A 20,824-nucleotide genomic window follows, 5' to 3' on the forward strand; every position below is an offset into this window, starting at 1 on the left:
AAAAATTAAAAGACCCATAATCTCAAATATGAAGATTTCACAACGAGAATTTTCCCAATTTCAGGGTTTTTTTGCACTATTTTTTCCAAATTGGTACAGTACGGGTACTTTTACATTGGGCGAAAAATCGCTGGACAGGCAGATGGCACCCTGAATGTGTGTATGTGCAGACTGGTCTGGAGCTACGCAGGCTACATGGGGCATAAGACTCATTTTCCCATGACACTGCTCATACATCTGTATAAGAGAACTGTTGTGCCCCTTTCTTGATCAGTTTATGTCAGACTTATGTCAGTAAAAGTAAAAAGTGTTTTTTCTTTAATATGGTGTCACCCCTTAAGTCAGCAATAATGAAAGGGGAGAAATATGGACACTTAATGACGAAAGATAGAAAGAACATACAAGTCTCATGCAATAACTGTAGAGAGAATGGGACCACTAAAACAAACACTTTGTGGACAATACACTATGTACACATATATCAGGCATTCAAAAATGTATATGGTCACCTGGGGACTTCATAAGCACTTTTGCAAGTAAAAATGACATCTGAAAATGAGGCATGGCAAATGAATGTTCTGCAACCAAAGATAAAATTATTTGAAAATAAAAAAGTCGAGTAAGGAATTTCAATAATAACCAATCAATAAAATACACTTGTCTTAATTGCAATTAAGCATTTATAAGTTATGTTGTCATTAAGTTGCAATTATGAAGAAAGTAAACCAGTCAGAGATAAAGGGAATTCGTAAATTCAATTATATCAAAAGTAAGTTCAATATTTTAAAATGAGAATATATCAAGAAAGAAAAAAACACCACAAATGAAGTATGCATCAATGTTCTTAAGTGAAATGCAAAACCCATTCAACAGAGCAATCAGAATTGAAACACAGAGAGTACAGAAATATAATACTAATAGAACTGATAAATATACTATTTGCGCGTGTGATAGACAGAGCTAAATACCTTAATATTTGATATTTTTAAATAACAAAATAATTCCAATCAAATTATTTTTTACAACTCCAGCTTCATTTAAGGATGCAAAAATGTTGAGCTATATACCTCTATAACTTTGATTCTTTTGTCATGCTCTTTCTGGTCTTGATCAATCTGCGTGGATAGTTTGACGATGGAAGGCTTCGGGCGTTCTGGTTGAGATTTCATTTTTTCGCGTTCTTTTTTTACATAAAATGTGTGACTATATTTGGATGAGTCTAGAAACCCCTCTGGCCCCACTTTCCTTTCTTGTTCTCTGTAAATGCAATTTATGTACATTGATCAACTATTATTCTAAAGTTTTGTTTTACATATGCTCAAAATTGTGTTGAATGTTTTTTTTAGAAATTAAGGTAAACAGACACATGTTTATACAGGACATGTACAAATAGTAAACATTAAGAAAATAGTGCTTTATTTACAAGAAATATTGCTAGAGGATAGTGCCACTCAATGATTCAATCCACATTAAAACAGGTCAAACCTTTACAGGTACATTCTCAACCCAGTAAAACTGTTAGTTATGCATTGATTTACAGCACTGACAACGTTCAACCATGTCTTAATTAGTTGTTACCTATTGTTATAATGTTTCCCTGAAAAAAAATTCTATGCCATGCTTGATGAATGTTTATTGTTTAAAGTTTACTCATAAAAAAATCAAGTTCCAATACTTAAGAAATGCCGCATATTCTTTGCTTAGTTTGTTTCTAGCATCCTCTTCTATTGGTACAGGAGCACTCTCTGGACGTCGAAGCACATGGTAGCGACTGTGAATCAGTCGACTTTTCTCGAAAGGCATATCAGACAGCACCATGATTCTGGAAGAGAAATTGGATCACAATCATTTAGTGCTCTTTCTGATATTTGGCAAAAAAGTCTGCATAGTCATTAATAATAATCGTCTGCATCAAATGTTGTGGTTTTTGAAAAATGACCATTTTGCGGAATTTTTGAGTAACAAATATCTAGACCTCGTTTCAGTCGGTCGCCTATATATTTGTTTCAGGTGTCTGCCATAAATTGGGGTGTGAAAGTGACTACAGGATGTGGGCCTTGTTTATCACATGCAAATTTTCGAGTACATGTAACAAAACTACCATATACAAATTAATGTTTTGTTTCTCTTTAATAAAAGCAACAAAACTATGTATGTTTGGAAATCACATTGTAAGAAATTGTCTTTGATTTGCCACATGTAGGCTGAAAAAAAACAACATCCTTGAAAAATTCAATACAAATGATCATCCATAAAATACAACCTCAACCAAGATAATGCTATTGATGTAAGATTACTGCAATAGCATTCTAAAGGAAACAATGTTACAAGTCAGCTGTGTACACCGTGTAACTAAGGCACTCTCCATAATGTAGAATAGATCTTGACATATCATTAACGCAAAACAAATGCATCTAGTGCATGGAGATAATGTTGGCTATTAATGTATTTTGTGCCTAACACAATTGTGTCTTTGAAATATCAAACATCTCAAAAATGTGCGCATTGTTTTACCCATGAAATCAATGTTTAGTATGACATGGGCAACATTAGTCAGTGATACAATGAAAAAGAAATGTTAGAGATAATTACATAATTTGTTTATGTGTAACATTAAATTGAGACTTAAAATAACAAGATAATTTTAGATAAACTAAAAGCAATTATCTATTGTTCAGATGTGAAGCAGTTATTATTATGTTCACTGAAAAACTTAAGTTCAATTTACTGGTGCTTGCAACTTCCTCAATTTAACAATAAAGGTTCATGAGCAAACATACAGAAAATATGTCTTTCATTCGATTTCTCTGTAAAGTCGAACCATTTTCAATACATGGGTACTATACTACATGTCCTTGACCAACTAATTAAATGTCTACTCACTTTAATTAAATGTCTTAATTGGAACAAGGTGCCCGTTATTTTTATACCTTGAATTGCTTTATAAACACTTAGAACATGTCTTCATACTTACGTGGACTGCAATAACTGTTTAAATAAATATAAATATATACATTATCTTACTACGTAAGAATGTTATTATTAAAAATATAAAATAAAACAATAACAGCCTATATTTTTAAAACCGGAAACGTCGCTAAGGTAAACGACGAATCTCTAAACAAAAAACAAATTTAAACAAAAAATACTAACAAACTGATTGTAAAATAATACTTAAAGATGATAAAATTTAGAAATAAAGGCGAGTAATCAGAAAATAATTGTTTTTTTATGTTTCGTAACATCGAATTGGTTTAGAGAGTTTAGTTGCTAAGAAAATATTAATGCGCAAAATGAAACTACTTTCACAATATAATCTTACCAAAATGATGTTCCCTTAATTCGTATTGATTCTTAATTTTATTTTTACTCGTTCATATGTTAAATAACATTATTTCTAACAAATATATTTTAAAATGAGATTGAATTTTCGAAATTGTAACTATATTTTTGCGGAAGGATAGTTTACTTCTAGAGTTATTCGGTCAAACCAAAACAATCAAAATGGAGGAAGAAGTACCAAGTGGTTCTGATAATATTGTTACAGAGTTCAATACATACGAAGAGTTTCTTAATTCTCAAATAACGTCACATGATTTATTCTATCTTGAGGTATGAGGGTAAAGTTTTGTTTGGAGTTTTTATGTAATAACATAAATCATGAACATTCACTATCAGAAATTGTGAAAATAAAAGTTTTCGTCTTAGTGTTGGGTTTTTTCGATTGTACAAGGCTTCTTTAGATTATTAATTCTCATATAAATGCAAAAACTTAAGGTATTAACCCGTCTTCTGTCCCCCGGGGAATTAGATTTTAAAAAATAAAATAAACATGCAGTTACATATCCTAGCGTTACCAGTTTCCGATAATTTAACAATAAAACTCACCTTACAAAGTTTTCTGTGTTTATTGTCGTCTTTTCTGACACTGCATCATCAGGATGAATGTTCTAAGTGTATTTAAAACAACGAAAAATGGGAACAAACCAGCTAAAATAAGGTGAGTTTACAATAAAACAAATGGATGTCAAAGTCAAACAGAAAGTGCGACGTACACTGGTTTCCGATAATTCGTAGCATTTTCAAGAAATTGCCGTTGTCGAACGCACTTGCTTGCAAGTTATTTACCTGTGACGTCATGTAGTAAACAAAAACACACCCAATATCGGAACCTTTCGGAAATAGGTGTCTATTGAAAACTGGTAATGTCAGGATATTTATTTCCTCTGGCTCTGTATCAATCAGACGCTTGACATGGTGACGTCATATAGTAGGCGTGTCTTATATATTTCACGTGGTATTATGTAATGGATCTATGCCTGTAAATTTGTACTATTCCATAAAGATATTGATATTGTCTCTGGGACGTATGGTCCGATAATCTGGGCCGTATGGTCTGGGCCGTATGGTCCATGGTCCGTATGGTCTTTGACAGGATAAATCATAAAAGGTGCAATTGTCTTATCATCATTCATAATAATTTACATTCATTACATGAAAGTTCCTTTTCAATACAGTCCCATTATGTACATGTAGCAAGTTATAATGACAGGAATAATCTCCTGACTCGTCCTTATTATACTATCGTCTTCTGCCCTGGGTGATTTGCAAAAGACGTATTTAAACAGCATTAATTCCGTTTTAACGCGCACATTGAGACACTCTCCCCAAAAAGTCTTCTAAGTCCCATTTTCTGGTAGCATAGAGGCCCCTGAAGAAAACCCACTTCTGGGGAAAACACTCCCCTTGAGTAGCATTGTATTTAAGACAGAAATAAAAATAGTCGATAACAATATACTAAAGTCTTCTGCCCAGGGTGAGAAGACGGTAGTAAATATAAGAACGACACTCTTTCTGTCTTTCTCAAATATGTGTTGAATATTCTTTCTTATATAATACCGTCTTCTCACCAGGAGCAGAAGACGGTAGTATATATATATATAGTGACTAATTGTATTTCTGTCTTTAAAACAATGATACTCAGAATTTTTGGGGCCAGTGTCTTATTGTGCGCGTTATTACGGAATGAATGCTATTTAAATGCGTCTTTGGCATCAATATCTTTATGGAAGAGTACGATTTTACAGGCATATATATCATATAATACCACATGACTTATATTAGAAACGCCTACAATATGACTTCATAATAAAATGTCAAATGACCCGGGGGGACAGAAGACGGGATAATGCCAAACAAACATAGCATTGATGTTGACATTATATATCCTGAGGTGAATCTTGTGGAGAAGAATTGATCACACAAATTTAACATTGGTTGAAATGTTAAAAATACCCCATCTGATAGCATTTTGTTCAACCTTAACTATGTTCATGCTTTTGGGCGAATAGAAATGCAAAATGACAATAAAACTAGTTGATTTTTAAAGTTTAATACAAATCTTGGTTTTTAGCTCACCTGATTGCTCAGGTGAGCTTTTGTGACCTGTCTTTGTCCGTCGTATGTCGGTCCGTCCGTTAACATTTGCTCATAAACACTCTAGAGGCCACATTTCTTGTCCCATCTTCATGAAACTTGGTCAGAAGCTTTGTCCCAATGAAATCTCGGCCGAGTTCAAAACTGGGTTGTGCCGGGTCAAAAACAAGGTCACTAGGTCAAAAAAAAGAAAAACCTTGTAAACACTGTAGAAGTCACATTTTATGCCCAATCTTCAAATTCATCTTTGTCAAAATGTTTGTCTTAATGATATCTTGGTTGAGTTCAAAAGTGGTTCCGATCCGTTGAAAAACATGGCCGCCAGTGGGCGGGGCAGTTTTCCTTATTTGGCTATAGAGAAACCTTGTAAACACTCTAGAAGTCACAATTTTTGCCCAATCACCATGAAAGTTGGTCAAAACATTGGTTCAATTGATGTCTTGGACGAGTGTGAAAATGGTCGAGATCGGTAAAAAAACATGGCCGCCAGTGGGCGGGGCATTTTTCTCAATATGTATATAGTGGCAGTTTTCCCTATTTGGCTATAGAGAAACCTTGTAAACACTCTAGAAGTCAAAATTTTTGCCCCATCATTATGAAAGTTGGTTCAAAACATTGGTTTTATTGACATCTAGGACAGGTTTGAAAATGGTCGGGATCGGTGAAAAAACACTGCCGCCAGTGGGCGGGGCATTTTTCTTTATATTTGTATAGTGAAAACATGTGAACACAGTAGAAGTCACATTTTTGGCCCAATTTTCATGAAATTTGCTCAGAACATTTGTTTCCTTGTTATCAGAGTTGAGTTCAAAAATGGTTCCGGTCAGTTGAATAACATAACTGCTAGGAGGGGGGCAGTTTTCTCATTATGCCCCCCCCCCCCCCTTTCGAAGAAGAGGGGGTATATTGTTTTGCTCATGTCAGTCCGTCCATCCACCAGATGGTTTCTGGATGATAACTCAAGAGCGCTTATGCCAAGGATCATGAAACTTCATATGTACATTGATCATGACTCGCAGATGACCCCTATTGATTTTCAGGTCACTAGGTTAAAGGTCAAGGTCACGATGACCCAAAATAGTAAAATGGTTTCCGGATGATAACTCAAGAATGTTTATGCCTAGGATCATGAAACTTCATAGATACATTGATCATGACTCACAGATGACCCCTATTGATTATCAGGTCACTAGGTCAAAGGTCAAGGTCACGGTGACCCAAAGCAGTAAAATGGTTTCCGGATGATAACTCAAGAATGCTTATGCCTAGGATCATGAAACTTCATAGATACATTGATCATTACTCGCAAATAAACCCTATTGATTTTCAGGTCACTAGGTCAAAGGTCAAGGTCACGATGACCCGAAATAGTAAAATGGTTTCCGGATGATAACTCAAGAACGCTTAGGCCTAGGATCATGAAACTTCATAGGTACATTGATCATGACTCGCAGATGACCCCTATTGATTTTCAGGTCAAAGATCAAGGTCACGTTGACCCGAAATAGTAAAATGGTTTCCAGATAACTCAAGAACGCTTATGCCTAGGATCATGAAACTTCATAGGTACATTGATCATGACTCGAAGAGGACCCCTATTGATTTTCAGGTCACTAGGTCAAAGGTCAAGGTCACAGTGACCTGAAATAGTAAAATGGTTTTTGGATGATAACTCAAGAACGCTTATGCCTAGGTTCATGAAACTTCATAGGTATATTGATCATGACTCGCAGGTGACCCCTATTGATTATCAGGTCACTAGGTCAAAGGTAAAGTTCACAGTGCCAAAAAACCTATTCACACAATGGCTGTCAAGGTTCACAGTGACTCAACTTAGAAAAATGGTTTCCCGGATGATAACTCAAGAATGCTTACGCCTAGGATCATGAAACTTCATAGGTACATTGATAATGGCTCGCAGATGAAATAATGATGAAACTTGACCAGGATGTTTGTCTGGACAATATCTAGGTCAAGTTTGACATTTGGTAAAGATTGAATGAACCGACTCCTCTCAGGTGAGCGAACTAGGGCCATTTTGGCCCTCTTGTTAATTTTTACCTGTATACTGCAGGGCTGTCGCTGGGTTATTTTTCTTTTGCCACCCATTTTTACCATTTTAATATTTGTTTCGCCACTTTAAAAAAGAATGTGTGCCATTCGTAGATAATGATGGTACTTTATTTTGATTTTTTTTTTACCTGTTCAGGTGTACATGTATTAACTTATAAAATTAAACCAGTAATGTTCAATCTCTTTTTACTTCCTTGTAAATTTCTTGTAAGCAATTAAATATTTAATCAAATATATAATTTGTTACAAATAAATGTTTTTATTAAAAAAACATTTAAAATCTCAATAACATCAGAGATTCCAAATCTGACATGTAAACAAGCCAGTGCCAGGAAAATCTTCGAGGTTATCTCTTCCCATTTTCTCATTCTTGAGTGTTGTTTTAATAGACCATTTAACTGCAGAAGCATAGTTAAATGGCACAAGTCAATTAATCAAGGCATCATCTATGAACAATTGCGAATGGCAACGGGACCAGAACCTAGAATTGGCATTTAATTTAATATCAACAGTTGCTACTGGTCTGTCTTGTTTGATCTTGTAATAATATCACCCCCTTAACTATTTTTTTCTTTAGGATGAAGAGCTGGCCCGACAGTTGGTTGAGCTTGGTTACCGTGGCAGCGGGGAGGTGTTGAAGCGGGAGGAGTTTGAAGCTCGCAAGGCAGCAGCTGAGGCCAGCAGGCTGTCCAAGAGGAGCCAACAGAAGTGAGAGAACCTTGTTGCAAATTCTTCTGAAGAAATTAAGAAACCAAGAAAATGTTCATGGATATTTAGTTTTTCATGTACCTTCAAAAGTAATGTGTTGAAATTGGTATGTATGCTTTTTATGAAATTAATATTTTTTTTACCTGTTTGACAAGTGTTTTTTGACCAGCTATGTAATCTTGCATTTTGTTTCAGAACACTTGCCCACACTGGTAAAGACTTAAGAAATCCTTTCCTGAAGGCTCTGGCATCAAAAGAGGAGGCCAACAGAAGTGGAAAAATGACAGTGAGTTTTCATTTGTGTTGACATTTTTATGTCCCCCACTATAGTAGTGGGGGACATAATGTTTTTGCCCTGTCTGTTGGTCTGTTGGTTTGTTTGCGCCAACTTTAACATTTGCAATAACTTTTGCAATATTGAAGATAGCAACTTAATATTTGGCATGCATATGTATCTCATGGAGCTGCACATTTTGAGTGGTGAAAGGTCAAGGTCATCCTTCAAGGTCAAAGGTCAAATATATGGATCAAAATCGCTCATTTAATGTACACTTTTGCAATATTTCAATATTCAAGATAGCAACTTGATATTTGGCATGCTCATGGAGCTGCACATTTTGAGTGGTGAAAGGTCAAGGTCAAGGTCATCCTTCAAGGTCAAAGGTCAAATATATGGGTCAAAATCGCTCATTTAATGTACACTTTTGCAATATTTCAATATTCAAGATAGCAACTTGATATTTGGCATGCATGTGTATGTCATGGAGCTGCACATTTTGAGTGGTGAAAGGTTAAGGTCAAGGTCATCCTTCAAGGTCAGAGGTCAAATATATGTGGCCAAAATCGCTCATTTGATGAAATTGCTCATGTAATGTCACTTCTGCAATATTGAAGCTAGCAATTTTATATTTGGCATGCATGTTTATCTCATGGAGCTGCACATTTTGAATGGTGAAGGGTCAAGGTCAAGGTCATCCTCCAAGGTCAAACGTCATATACGGGGACATAGTGTTTCACAAACACATCTTGTTGTGGTTGAATTACTTTCATCTTATGAGATTTTATTGCATTACGTATGCAGAAAGAAAACACAAAAGATATACAGTTAGAGCTATTAAGAAACAGTTGCAATGTATGAAGCTTTTGCACTAAACATACTTTATTTTTTCAAAGTGATTGTATGTTTGCCTGTTGCTGCAAATTTAAATTGATTATTTAAAATTATTATTTGGCTACAAACTTTTCTTCTTTTTTTTATCTACCAATAATGAGCAAGCCTTTCTACGAATTTCTATCCTGGTGATATGTCTAAAGTTTCATTATTCTTATGTATTCTTGAATGATGTCCAGACGTGAGAGAATTCTCAATGCATGTGATTAAACTTTTCTACACATGTTATATCTGACTCATGTTTTTCTGTCCGTTGCATACGTTACTTGCTCAATTGTGAATATTTAAACCACCACATTGAAAATACTCTGTCAATAATTTGATTTGAAGGATAGTCCCTTGGTTTGTCTGCAAACCTTTGTTGATGGTTTTTAAGTTTAATGATATGTAATTGTCACATCTTTAAAATAGCTGACAAAGATGTGCGTCCAATCATGCCTATTACCGTCCAATCATGCCTATTACCGTCCAATCATGCCTATTACAAATTTCATAATTTTTTTTCCAGACCATAATATTCATTCGAGACAAGAATGCTCGTGGCCAGGAGATCTCAGGCTACATAGACTTTGCTCACAGGATGAAGACAGAAGAATTTGAGCCGTACTTTGCTGGCAAGAAGCGACTCCTCCCTCGGCCTTCTGATCTCAGGTTTGTCTTTGATCTGTGTTTGGTGGTTATACATTTGGGCCGTGCTCTGTGAAAAGGGAAGTTAATGCATCTGCGTAAAGTGTTGTCCCAGATTAGCCTGTGCAGTAACTCTCCGCTTTTATGATATTAAACCCCCTTTTCACAGAGCACGGCTCATATATTGGTTATTTCAAAAGTGTGTTTAGCATAGTTGTGTCAAAACCTTCCTCGGCCCTCTGATCTCAGGTATGTCCCTAATCTGTATTTGGTGGTTATTTTGGTAACTGTAAAATAATAATTATTCGTCCAACATGATTTAATTTTACAACTTATCAGGTTTTCTTATTCACAAATTTAACAAAAACATATAAAAAAATCACCAATGCAAATTTCTAACAAAAAAATCAAAAATAAGAAATCAAATAATTTATGTGCCCATGAAAGACTTTTTTTGAAAAAAAACACGAAGTTTCATGCATACATATTAATATAAATGATTTTACAATATCTTGAACATTTGTGTACAATTATTTGTGTAAAAACCAGGCTACTTGAAACATTTTGAGTGGAGTCTGTCATGGGAAATAACAGTGTAATCTGCAACTACTACAGTGTAAATTGTTAATATATTTTTGGCATCATTATTTTAGGTCACTGACACAAAATGTACATTGTGGAAAGAATAGACAAGCATGCACTGTCTTGAAACAGCTTGTGTAACAATTTATGCTACCATTAAGCCGGGCTCTGGTAAAATGTCTTAACCCTTTCCCACCTAGATACGTATTTTGACGCATTTGTAGTCACTTACAAAGTTCCATTTAATTAAAGACCTTTCTTACTTAATTCAAATTGTAAAGGTTTCAGTTCCAACCATTAGATACTAATGAGCAGCAAACAGTATAAAACCTGAACAGACAGCGAGTAACTCGCAGGTTGTTCTGGTTTTATGCTGTTTGCACATAGCCATTTTCACTAAGCATCTAAGTGGTAAAGGGTTAATGCATATGCACAATGTGTAGTCCCAGGAAGTCTCTTTTTAGCGAAAATCAATGCGAAAAGTGCTGTCCGTGATTAGCCTGTGCCGACTGCACAAATTAATCTAGGATGACACTTGACGCACATTGGTTAAGCCCAATTTTCACAGACCAAGGCTCTTTGGTAATAATTCTCCTTTCACTTTCCCGGCAAAGTTTCTACAACTGGGAGACGCAGACCTCCACCTCAAACCCCACCCCCAACTATCAAGTGATTGCAGAGAACGCGTCTGGGCTGCTCTTCAAGAACAAACGAGACCGGAAAATCATCAATGTGGACCCTAAGGTATGAATTAACAAACCATCCAAACTCTGAAAGAATCTGCAAGGGGAAAGCAGGGCTCAACATTGAATTTTCTCTGGCAATAATTGCATTTTAATAAATGAATTCTGATTATCTTGGATAATTTATGGGCGATTTTTGAAGAAAAATCTGTTGCCACATGAAAATTCCTTTTGCCAAATTTCCTAATTTCTAGCCATCGCCTAATTCTGCAAAAAGTAGATTAAGCCATAGGGAAGTTGCCATAAACACTTTAAGAAAGTGAAAGTTTAACATTGACTTAATTAAATAGGGAATGCAAAAGTCTATTATAATTTATATGGCAACATTGGTTTGTCCATCATCAGAAACTTGCACATATTTCACTTGAATTGTTGGAATTTATCAATCAAACATTAAGGTGATGGATTCATGTTTTTATATGCACTAATCCCCTTTTTCCCCTGATCGCTCTTCATCTACATTTTTGTTTGCAGATTGCATCTCCCGGTGATAATTCCACCCGTACAGTTATAACATTTGATGATGATGATGAGCCACCTAAATACACACAAGTTGTTATATATGATCACATCACAAGAAGGAAAACATAAAGGACTAAAGCTGGTTGAATTGTTTTGTATGCATGTGATATTTATGTTTTATTTTGAGATAACAACTTAAACACAGTGAGATAAGTGAAAAGCATTATTTAAACATTTTTCATTTTGTCTCATAGAATAATTGATGTTGAAAAAAATATTATAAAAATTATGTATGCATAAGATATTAAATGAATAAAATATTTATATGTTTTTAATAGCTTATTATATTGTTGACTGCATTTTAAAATGCATTGTGTGAATTGTTGAATGAAAAATATTCATAGAAACACGTTTTATCAGAACATGAAAACGCACGAAACAAGCAGAATGTATACTACTTATGAAGATCGGGTTCTTTCTCTGACCACATTTACCCGATAGGTTGCAGCTGTTCTGTCAGTGAGAAAGCTCTTGTTCATCACCATTTTATCTGTGTTCTAAATCACAATAAGATTATGCATAGAAATTGCAATATTTCTAGTCAAGAAGTTCTTTTAAAATGTTTTCTGAAAAACTCTTCAATATAACTACTTCATTTGGTGAAAACGAACATCCACTTTGAAACATGTTACTTGCTGTAGTCATTGTTAACAATTGGCTATGGCATATAGTAATAATATGTTATAATTTATGACTTGACAATGAATTGACTAGTTAAACCTAGTAAAAAGATATCTAATGTTTATGTGTTTTATTTGCCACATTGTATTCCAATACAGTAATAATCATTATGTATTTAATACATAAGATAATAACAAATTTAAAACAATGAAATAAATAAGCAATGCATACATGTAATCACATATATCATACAACTATTTAATGTACCTCTTATGCAATTTGTAGACAAGAGGGCCTGAAAGGCCCAAAGTCGCTCACCTGAGATTCAAAGGAACTGACCTGTTCTGTGCAGCCCAAGATGTCATCAGAACAATATGTTCATACCAACTTTCATGACTAGTGAACACCCTGGCAGCCACCTTTTTCAACAGACCAGAACCATTTTCATACACATCCAAGATATCATTGAAACAAATATACTGACAAAGTTTCATGAAGATTCATAAGTCCATAAGGAAAAATGCCACGCCCACTGGTGGCCATGTTTTTCAAGCAACTGGAACCATTTTCGAACTTGTCCAAAATATCATTGGGACAAATCTTCTGACAAAGTTTCATGATGAACGTACAATAAATACGACATCTAGAGTGTTAACAAGGTTTAACTATAGCTATATAAGGAAAAATGCCAGCCCCCTTGGCAGCCACGTTTTTCCACCAACCGGAACCATTTACAAACTCATCCAAGATATCATTGGGACAAATCATCTGACCAAGTTTCATGATGATCGGACAATAAATGTGGCCTCTAGAGTGTTAACAAGGTTTTACAAAAGCATGATATATAGCCATATTAGGAAAAATGCCCCGCCCCCTGGTGGCCATGTTTTTAAGCAACCGAAACCATTTTTGACCTCATCCAAGATATCATTAGGACAAATCTTCTGATCAAGTTTCATGAAGATTGGAAAATAAATGTGGCCTCTAGAGTGTTAACAAGGTTTTACTAAAGCCATATAAGGAAAAATGCCCCCCCCCTGGCGGCCATGTTTTTCAACCAACGGGCATCATTTTTTAACTTGTCCAAGATATTATTGGGATGAATCTTCTGACCAAGTTTCATGAAGATCGGAAAATAAATGTGGACTCTAGTGTTAACAAGATTTTACCTGGACCATTTTCTAACTCGTCCGAGATATCAATGAAACCAATGTTTTGACCAAGTTTAATGATGATTGGGCAAAAATTGTGACTTCTAGAGTGTTCACAAGGTTTCTCTATAGCCATTTAAGGAATACTGCCCCGCCCCCTGGCGGCCATGTTCTTCAACGGACCGGAACCATTTTTGAACTCAACCAACATATCATTTAGACAAACATTTTGACAAAGTTACATGAAGATTGGGCATCAAATGTGACTTCTACAGTGTTCACAAGGTTTTTCTTTTTTTGACCTAGTGACCTAGTTTTTGACCCAGCATGACCCAGTTTCAAACTCAGTCGAGGTATCAATGGGACAAATGTTCTGACTAAATTTCATGAAGATCAGACAATAAATGTGGCCTCTAGAGTGTTCACAAGGCAAAATGTGGATGACACACGACGGACGATGCACGATGGACAAAAGGCGATCACAAAAGCTCACCATGAGCATGTTGTGCTCAGGTGAGCTAAAAATGTAAATAATTGTACATCACACATTCAATTGTCTCAATTCTCAATATTTACTATTTATTACAAAATTCATCAACTTCTTTTCTAAGCAGGAGGATATCTCATCATTTGAAATATTTTTTTCAAAAGCTATGTCATTATTATAAATGATAAACAGAGCTGTGAATAATACCCAGCTTCATCAACCCATCAACACAAATGAGCCAGGCTCTGGTAAAATGAGTCTTAATGCATAAAGTGTCATCCAAACAGGCTAATCAGGGACACAACTTTCCACTTTATGGTATTTTTTGCATAAAGGAATCTGATTTTATTAAAAAATCCAGTTTCCTCAGACAGTGTTGTCTCTGATAAAGGAAGTTCCCACAGGCTAATCTGGGATGACACTTTACTTACATGCATAAAGCCAGGATTTCAGGAAGAAATTAAAATTCAGCAAAACAGGCACACAAATCAACAAATGACCCATTAAACTATGAAAAGCTGTTTAAGTAGACAACCATATTATGTGCACATAAAAGATGGATTTTAAAGATAATGTAATGATTAAAATGAAAAATGATCACAGATAATACCGCAACATGAAACACTATTTCCCCAAAATATTTTATAATCAGTATTTAAACAACAGAATCGAAAAGTAAAACCCAATGATAGCATTGTATGTATATGATTATTCTTTTGGTCATTAACAGAAGAACATAGAAGAGGCATATACATCACATATAATTACTTCTTGTTCTGGGAAAACTTGGCATAATGCATGAGGACTGAACAAGCTAATCTGGGATGACACTTTATGTGCAAGGATTAAGCTAATCTGGGATGACACTTTATGTGCAAGGATTAAGCCCAATTTTCCAGAACAAGGCTAAATTCTGAACTACAATGACATTGATAAAATATGAATTTATTTCTTATAATGACTATGTTCCTGGTTACTATCGCCAACCCATTCTTATACTTACATTCACATCTAAGTGAGACATTTGAAAATGATTTGTTTACAAAAAGTGTTTGTTTGAGTTTTACCCAGTTTTCTAAAGAACTTATTTAAGAAACTTTTTACAACTATAGATTAATGGCACAATGAGCATAAGTATAAAACCTTGTGAAAGTACAACTGGCCCCAGTCAAACCTCCAGAAGATGATATTTTTCCCCAAATTACAACCCAATATTCCCAATTTAAACTTTCCAAAATATTAATATGGGCCTCGCTCTGTGAAAAGGGGTTAAATGAATGTGCGTAAAGTGCCGTCTCAGATAAGCCTGTGCAGTCGTCACAGGCTAATCAGGGTCAACATTTTACGCACATGCACTAGATTTTAGCTAAGAAGAGACTTTTAAACTAAAAATATCATAATCTGGGACAACACTTTACGCACTTGCATTAAACCCCTTTTTCACAGAGTACGGCTCATATATTTGATAAATTGCAAGATCTCAACTTAATTTCCCTATTAAGTCAAAAAGGCGTGATTTTTCCCAATCCAAATGGCAACGGCCCATTTCCAAAAATGGTAAAAAAACAAACTGTATTTTTCCCATATAACTCCTCAATATAATACATTTATATCCCGCTCTGCGAAAAAAATCACCCTGATATTGAGAAACAAGGGACAAAATTGTAACAAAACGAGGTTTTCAATGTGAAAAAAGTTAGATAAAGGGAGACAACTAAAACTGAACTGATTTAATCAGTTCAGTTTTAGTTGTCTCCCTTTATCTGATAATTGTTTATAATTAACCCCATTTGTATCAAAAATAAATATATTTTTAGTCGTGGTGACCTTGACCTTGAAATTATTGACGTAATTCTTTCGTGCCACACACCGTCCCATGATGGTGAACAATGTGCCAAATGATTTTAAAATCTCACAATAAATGACATAGATATGGCCCTAACAAGCTTTTTTATGGCCATTTCTGACCTTTGAACTCAATGTGTGACCTTGACCTTGGAGATATTGACGTAATTCTTTGAGCAACACACCGTCTAATGATGGTGAACAAATGTGCCAAATGATTTTAAAATCTGACAATGAACGACAAAGTTATGGCCCGGACAAGCTCATTTATAGCCATTTTTGACCTTTGAACTCAAATTGTGATCTTGACCTTGGAGATATCAACATAATTCTTTCGCGCAACACACCGTCTAATGATGGCAACAAATGTGCCAAATGATTTTAAAATCTCACAATGAACGACAAAGTTATGGCCCGGACAAGCTTGTTCCGCCCGCCAGCCCGCCCACCCGCCGACATTCGCCAATCTAATAACCAGTTTTTTCCTTCGGAAAACCTGGTTAAAAAGTATGCTAGATAGAGTGAACATTACAGTATACATCAAAGTATACACTGAATTCTAACTTAACAGTAAATCTGTCAACCTAATTATCCCACTACAAATATATGAGTCAGTCTCTGTGATAACCAGGCTTAATGCATGTGCATGAAGTGTAGTCTAACCCTTTTCCCCATAAGAAGCAAATTGAGAATGTTTATGCTGTTTGCTGCTCATTAGTATCTACGGGTTGGAAATGAAGCCTTTAAAACTTGAATGTAGTAATTAAGGTCTTCAATTAAATTTAACTTCTAAGAGACTACATATGCGAACAAATAAGTATCTAAGTGGTAAAGGGCTAATAAGAGTCGGCAAAGTCTTATCAGGGGTGACACTCTGCTGTTATTAAAAAAAATGTTAAAAGGAAGTTTCCTGTTTAAGCCGAAATTGTCTTCCCTGATAAGCCGCCCCAGACTGCACAGGCTTATCTGGGACGACACTTTACGCACATTCATAAAGCCTGGTTTTCCTAGAGACCAGCTCAAATACTGTAAAATCATCAAATTTCGTGTGGTACGAATTTTCGTGGATTTCGTTTGTCCGCTGAACCACAAATTCAAGTACCAGCGATTATCTATACAATTTAAATCCGAAATCGGTCATTTCAGTATGTCATTTCCGACATTGTCTTTTGCTGTCGGTAATCTGAGATATTTGTCACATTATTAAGCATGGAATAAGTTCCCAACTACTTAGAAGTTAGAAAAAATCTACCCAGTAATTATTTTTATGCAATTTAGCACACAGCATAATTTACAAGGAATACATGAACTTTTTTATTTTCTAATAACGTTTTGTACCTAACAAAAGTTTTACTACTCTGTGTATGGACCATGACTTTTGTGGCCTCATCTCCGTATTTGCCTTCATAGGACAGGGTCAGACTTTGCTATGTTGTCAGCGTTACACAAATCACATGCATGCTGCCTATTGAATGTTACATAAATAACATACAGGCACAGTTGATAATATTATATCACAACAGAGACTCCTTTATGAAGCAGTAGAGCAAGATTGTGTCACAGATTCCTGTAGCCAACGTCAGGTCGTACTCAACAGATGGTTGATCTGAAAAACAAGACATAGGAACCAAAATATTACACACTTTAGACAAATTATTCGTAATTTTTAGCTCTACTGGCCGAAGGCCTGAAGAGCTTATGTCATGGCGTGGTTTCCGTCGTCCGACCGTGCGTGTGTAAGACTTTTTCGTGGTTACGCAATAAAGTCCACAGTTTTCATCCCATTCTTTTCAAACTTGTTCAGTGTCTTTATATTAATGCGGACTCGAACCCTATAGAAAATGGGTTACTTCAGAGTAAAAAGTCAAGAATTATCTCCCCTTGAATTTGAGAAAATTGTGAAATAAGGCTGTTTACACAATAAAGTCCACAGTTTTCATCCAATTATTTCACAACTTGCAGTGTCTTTATCTGAATGATAAGTCAAACCCTATTGAAAATGAGCAATATCGGAGTTATAAGTCCAGAATTATCTCCCCTTGAATTTGAGAAAAAAATGAAAATTCAGTTTTTTTATGTGATAAAGTCCATAATATTCTTCCATTTCTTGGCAAACTTGCACAGTGTCTTTGTATCAATGAGAACTCAAACCCTTTTTTAAAAAGAGCAATATCGAAGTAATAAGTCCAGAATGACTTCCCCTTGAATATGAGAAAACTTTGAAATCCCGCTTGTTTACGCAATTCATTCCACAGTTTTCATCCAATTATTTACAAATTTGCATTATATCTTTATATCAATGAGGACTTGAACCCTATTGAATATGAGCAGTATTGGAGAAATTAGTACACAAAATCTCCCCTTGAATTTGAGAAAATTCTCCTTGTTTGCGCGATTAAGTACACAGTTTCCATCTTATTCTTTCCAAACTTGCACAGTGTTTATAGCAGTAGAGCGATTCAGGCCCTCATGGGCCTCTTGTTATACATATTGTGCAATAGATTGCAACTAGAAAATAAACTTTAATGAAAGTTTAATGAAGGCAAGACGACATTATAAAGTTGTTTTTATTTTTAGCCCTAATGACCATCGCAGGGGCGGTGCAATAAAATTACAGGATACTAACAAGAGCACAGAACAACGGGTGCAAAAACTCAGCTGTGGGTGCAGTTTTGAATAAATGAAAGCTTGTCATAAAATTATTATTATATTTTTTTATTAGAGGTCACCGTGATCTTGACCTTTTACCTAGTGACCTAAAAATGGGTGTGGCGTGTATAACTCATCAAGGTGCATCTACATATGAAGTTTCAAAGTTGTTGGTGGAAGCAATTTGATTTTAGAGCCAATGTAAAGGTTTTAGCACGACGCGGACAGTGGATGTTGGACGGCGGACGACACGACGAGCTATCTATGACAATACCTCTGGTTTTCTCAGAAAACAGCTGAGATAAAAATAAGATGCATTGTCCTGTCTGACTTCCCTATCTTTAAATTATACAGAAAAAATGTAATATAACAAAAACGCAGTAGAACAAATAATGCGATACAATAGACAATGTGATATAACAAATGTTTTGTTTAGTCCTTCTTGAATTTATCATGTCCTTGACTTTACCTGAGCCTTATACATGTCCTTGACATCTTGCAGGTCCATCTTCAGTTCATCTGCCTCCTCAACCTTCTCTCCATACATCTGGAGCAGGGCGTTGTAGCGCTCATCTAGCTCCTGAATAGGACAACATTAGTAATAGTGCCTTAAATGTTTTAGGTAAAACATCTGTAGCAGAGCACTGTAGTGATCAGCCAGTTCCTGAATAGGATGAAAACATGGAGTAAAACATGTGCATTAAGTGTCATCCCAGATTGTGCAGACAGCAACAACACTTTCCACTTCATTGCATTTTTCATTTATGCATTTTTCATTTATGTATTTTTCATTTATGTATTTTTCATTTATGCATTTTTCATTTATGTATTTTTCATTTATGTATTTTTCATTTATGTATTTTTCATTTATGTATTTTTCATTTATGTATTTTTCATTTATGTATTTTTCATTTATGCATTTTTCATTTATGTATTTTTCATTTATGCATTTTTCATTTATGTATTTTTCATTTATGTATTTTTTATTTAAAGGAAGTATCTTCTTAGCAAAAATTCAGTTAAGGTGTAAAGTGTCGTCCCTGATAAACCTGAGTGGACTGCGCAGGCTAATCTGTGAGGACACTTTAGCAACATGCATTAGGCCCTGTTTTCCCAAAGCTTGGCTCTTAGTGATTTGATGAACTAGAGATTAGAAAATCCGTAACAGATCAATATACCACTCATCTACTTCTTCCATATAATTAACCATTGCCCACATGGAAGCAAAGTGAAAATGGCTATATGCGACCAGCATAAAACCAGTACCAGCATAAAACCAGTACAGCCTGGGAGTAACTCACAGTCTGTTTAGGTTTATTCTTACAGTGTGGTCATGTTTTATGCTGTTTGCTGTCCATCAGTATCTTTGGAAATGAAGGCTTTAGTAATAAAGGTCTTAACTTTAACATAATAGTCAAAGTGCGTATCTGAGTGGCAAAGGGTGATACAAACCCATCCCATACCTTGTACTGTTGTTCCAGAGGGTGAAAGCCCACATCTTTGTGGGGTATACAAACCCATCCCATACCTTGTACTGTTGTTCCAGAGGGTGAAAGCCCACATCTTTGTGGGGTATACAAACCCATCCCATACCTTGTACTGTTGTTCCAGAGGGTGAAAGCCCACATCTTTGTGGGGTATACAAACCCATCCCATACCTTGTACTGTTGTTCCAGAGGGTGAAAGCCCACATCTTTGTGGGGTATACAAACCCATCCCATTACTTGTACTGTTGTTCCAGAGGGTGAAAGCCCACATCTTTGTGGGGTATACAAACCCATCCCATACCTTGTACTGTTGTTCCAGAGGGTGAAAGCCCACATCTTTGTGGGGTATACAAACCCATCCCATACCTTGTACTGCTGTTCCAGAGGGTGAAAGCCCACATCTTTGTGGAGTATACAAACCCATCCCATACCTTGTACTGTTGTTCCAGAGGGTGAAAGCCCACATCTTTGTGGGGTATACAAACCCATCCCATACCTTGTACTGCTGTTCCAGCAGAGGAAAGTCTCGTAGTTTCTCCTCAAACTCGTCATTTTTATTACTGAGATCCACAAGTTCTCGTGCCATGGATTCACGGGTACGTTCCAGCCCTCGAATCTCACTCTGCAGACAAAGTGTTCATTATTTAATATTTTCACAATACGTAGTGGATATGTGGATATTTTAGTGCAGGATAATATTATATTTCCAAGAGTGATCTTTT

The 20,824-nt window shown here is 35.6% G+C and overlaps 3 protein-coding genes across 7 annotated transcripts in view; 1 reads left to right on the plus strand and 2 right to left on the minus strand.

Annotated features, from left to right (window-relative positions):
• LOC127851027 (trichohyalin-like) overlaps positions 1 to 3,112 on the minus strand; it is a 65,994-nt gene extending 62,882 nt beyond the window's left edge. For all 4 annotated transcript variants that reach the window (XM_052384476.1, XM_052384473.1, XM_052384474.1 and 1 more), the window contains exons 1-3: positions 2,975 to 3,112; positions 1,676 to 1,822; positions 1,068 to 1,257 (exon numbers count right to left, since the gene is read on the minus strand). In XM_052384476.1, the coding sequence (XP_052240436.1) occupies positions 1,068 to 1,257; positions 1,676 to 1,818 (333 nt within the window). In that variant the 5' untranslated portion in view covers positions 1,819 to 1,822; positions 2,975 to 3,112. The remainder of the gene's footprint in view (positions 1 to 1,067; positions 1,258 to 1,675; positions 1,823 to 2,974) is intronic.
• Positions 3,113 to 3,390: 278 nt separating this feature from the next.
• Positions 3,391 to 12,137, plus strand: LOC127851045 (cilia- and flagella-associated protein 299-like). Its single transcript, XM_052384507.1, has 6 exons — positions 3,391 to 3,612; positions 8,087 to 8,217; positions 8,413 to 8,503; positions 9,897 to 10,039; positions 11,212 to 11,341; positions 11,815 to 12,137. Exons 1-6 carry the CDS (start codon positions 3,505 to 3,507, stop codon positions 11,929 to 11,931), a joined length of 720 nt encoding a protein of 239 aa, XP_052240467.1. The 5' UTR covers positions 3,391 to 3,504; the 3' UTR covers positions 11,932 to 12,137.
• Positions 12,138 to 12,598: 461 nt separating this feature from the next.
• The window catches only part of LOC127851020 (TATA element modulatory factor-like), a 70,050-nt gene continuing 61,824 nt past the window's right edge, over positions 12,599 to 20,824 (minus strand). For both annotated transcript variants that reach the window (XM_052384454.1, XM_052384453.1), the window contains exons 23-25: positions 20,599 to 20,724; positions 19,085 to 19,195; positions 12,599 to 17,572 (exon numbers count right to left, since the gene is read on the minus strand). In XM_052384454.1, coding sequence (XP_052240414.1) covers positions 17,546 to 17,572; positions 19,085 to 19,195; positions 20,599 to 20,724 — 264 coding nt within the window. In that variant the 3' untranslated portion in view covers positions 12,599 to 17,545. The remainder of the gene's footprint in view (positions 17,573 to 19,084; positions 19,196 to 20,598; positions 20,725 to 20,824) is intronic.

Source organism: Dreissena polymorpha, chromosome 11 (assembly GCF_020536995.1).
Source record: "Dreissena polymorpha isolate Duluth1 chromosome 11, UMN_Dpol_1.0, whole genome shotgun sequence".
NCBI classification, from domain to species: Eukaryota; Metazoa; Mollusca; class Bivalvia; order Myida; family Dreissenidae; genus Dreissena; species Dreissena polymorpha.

Excerpts from the sequence above, each read along its gene's own strand:
- LOC127851045 (XM_052384507.1), top strand. The coding sequence starts at position 3,505 with ATGGAGGAAGAAGTACCAAGTGGTTCTGATAATATTGTTACAGAGTTC. Across the intron at positions 8,218-8,412 it reads TCCAAGAGGAGCCAACAGAA|AACACTTGCCCACACTGGTA; the intron begins GTGAGAGAACCT and ends ATTTTGTTTCAG. Across the intron at positions 11,342-11,814 it reads TCATCAATGTGGACCCTAAG|ATTGCATCTCCCGGTGATAA; the intron begins GTATGAATTAAC and ends TTTTGTTTGCAG.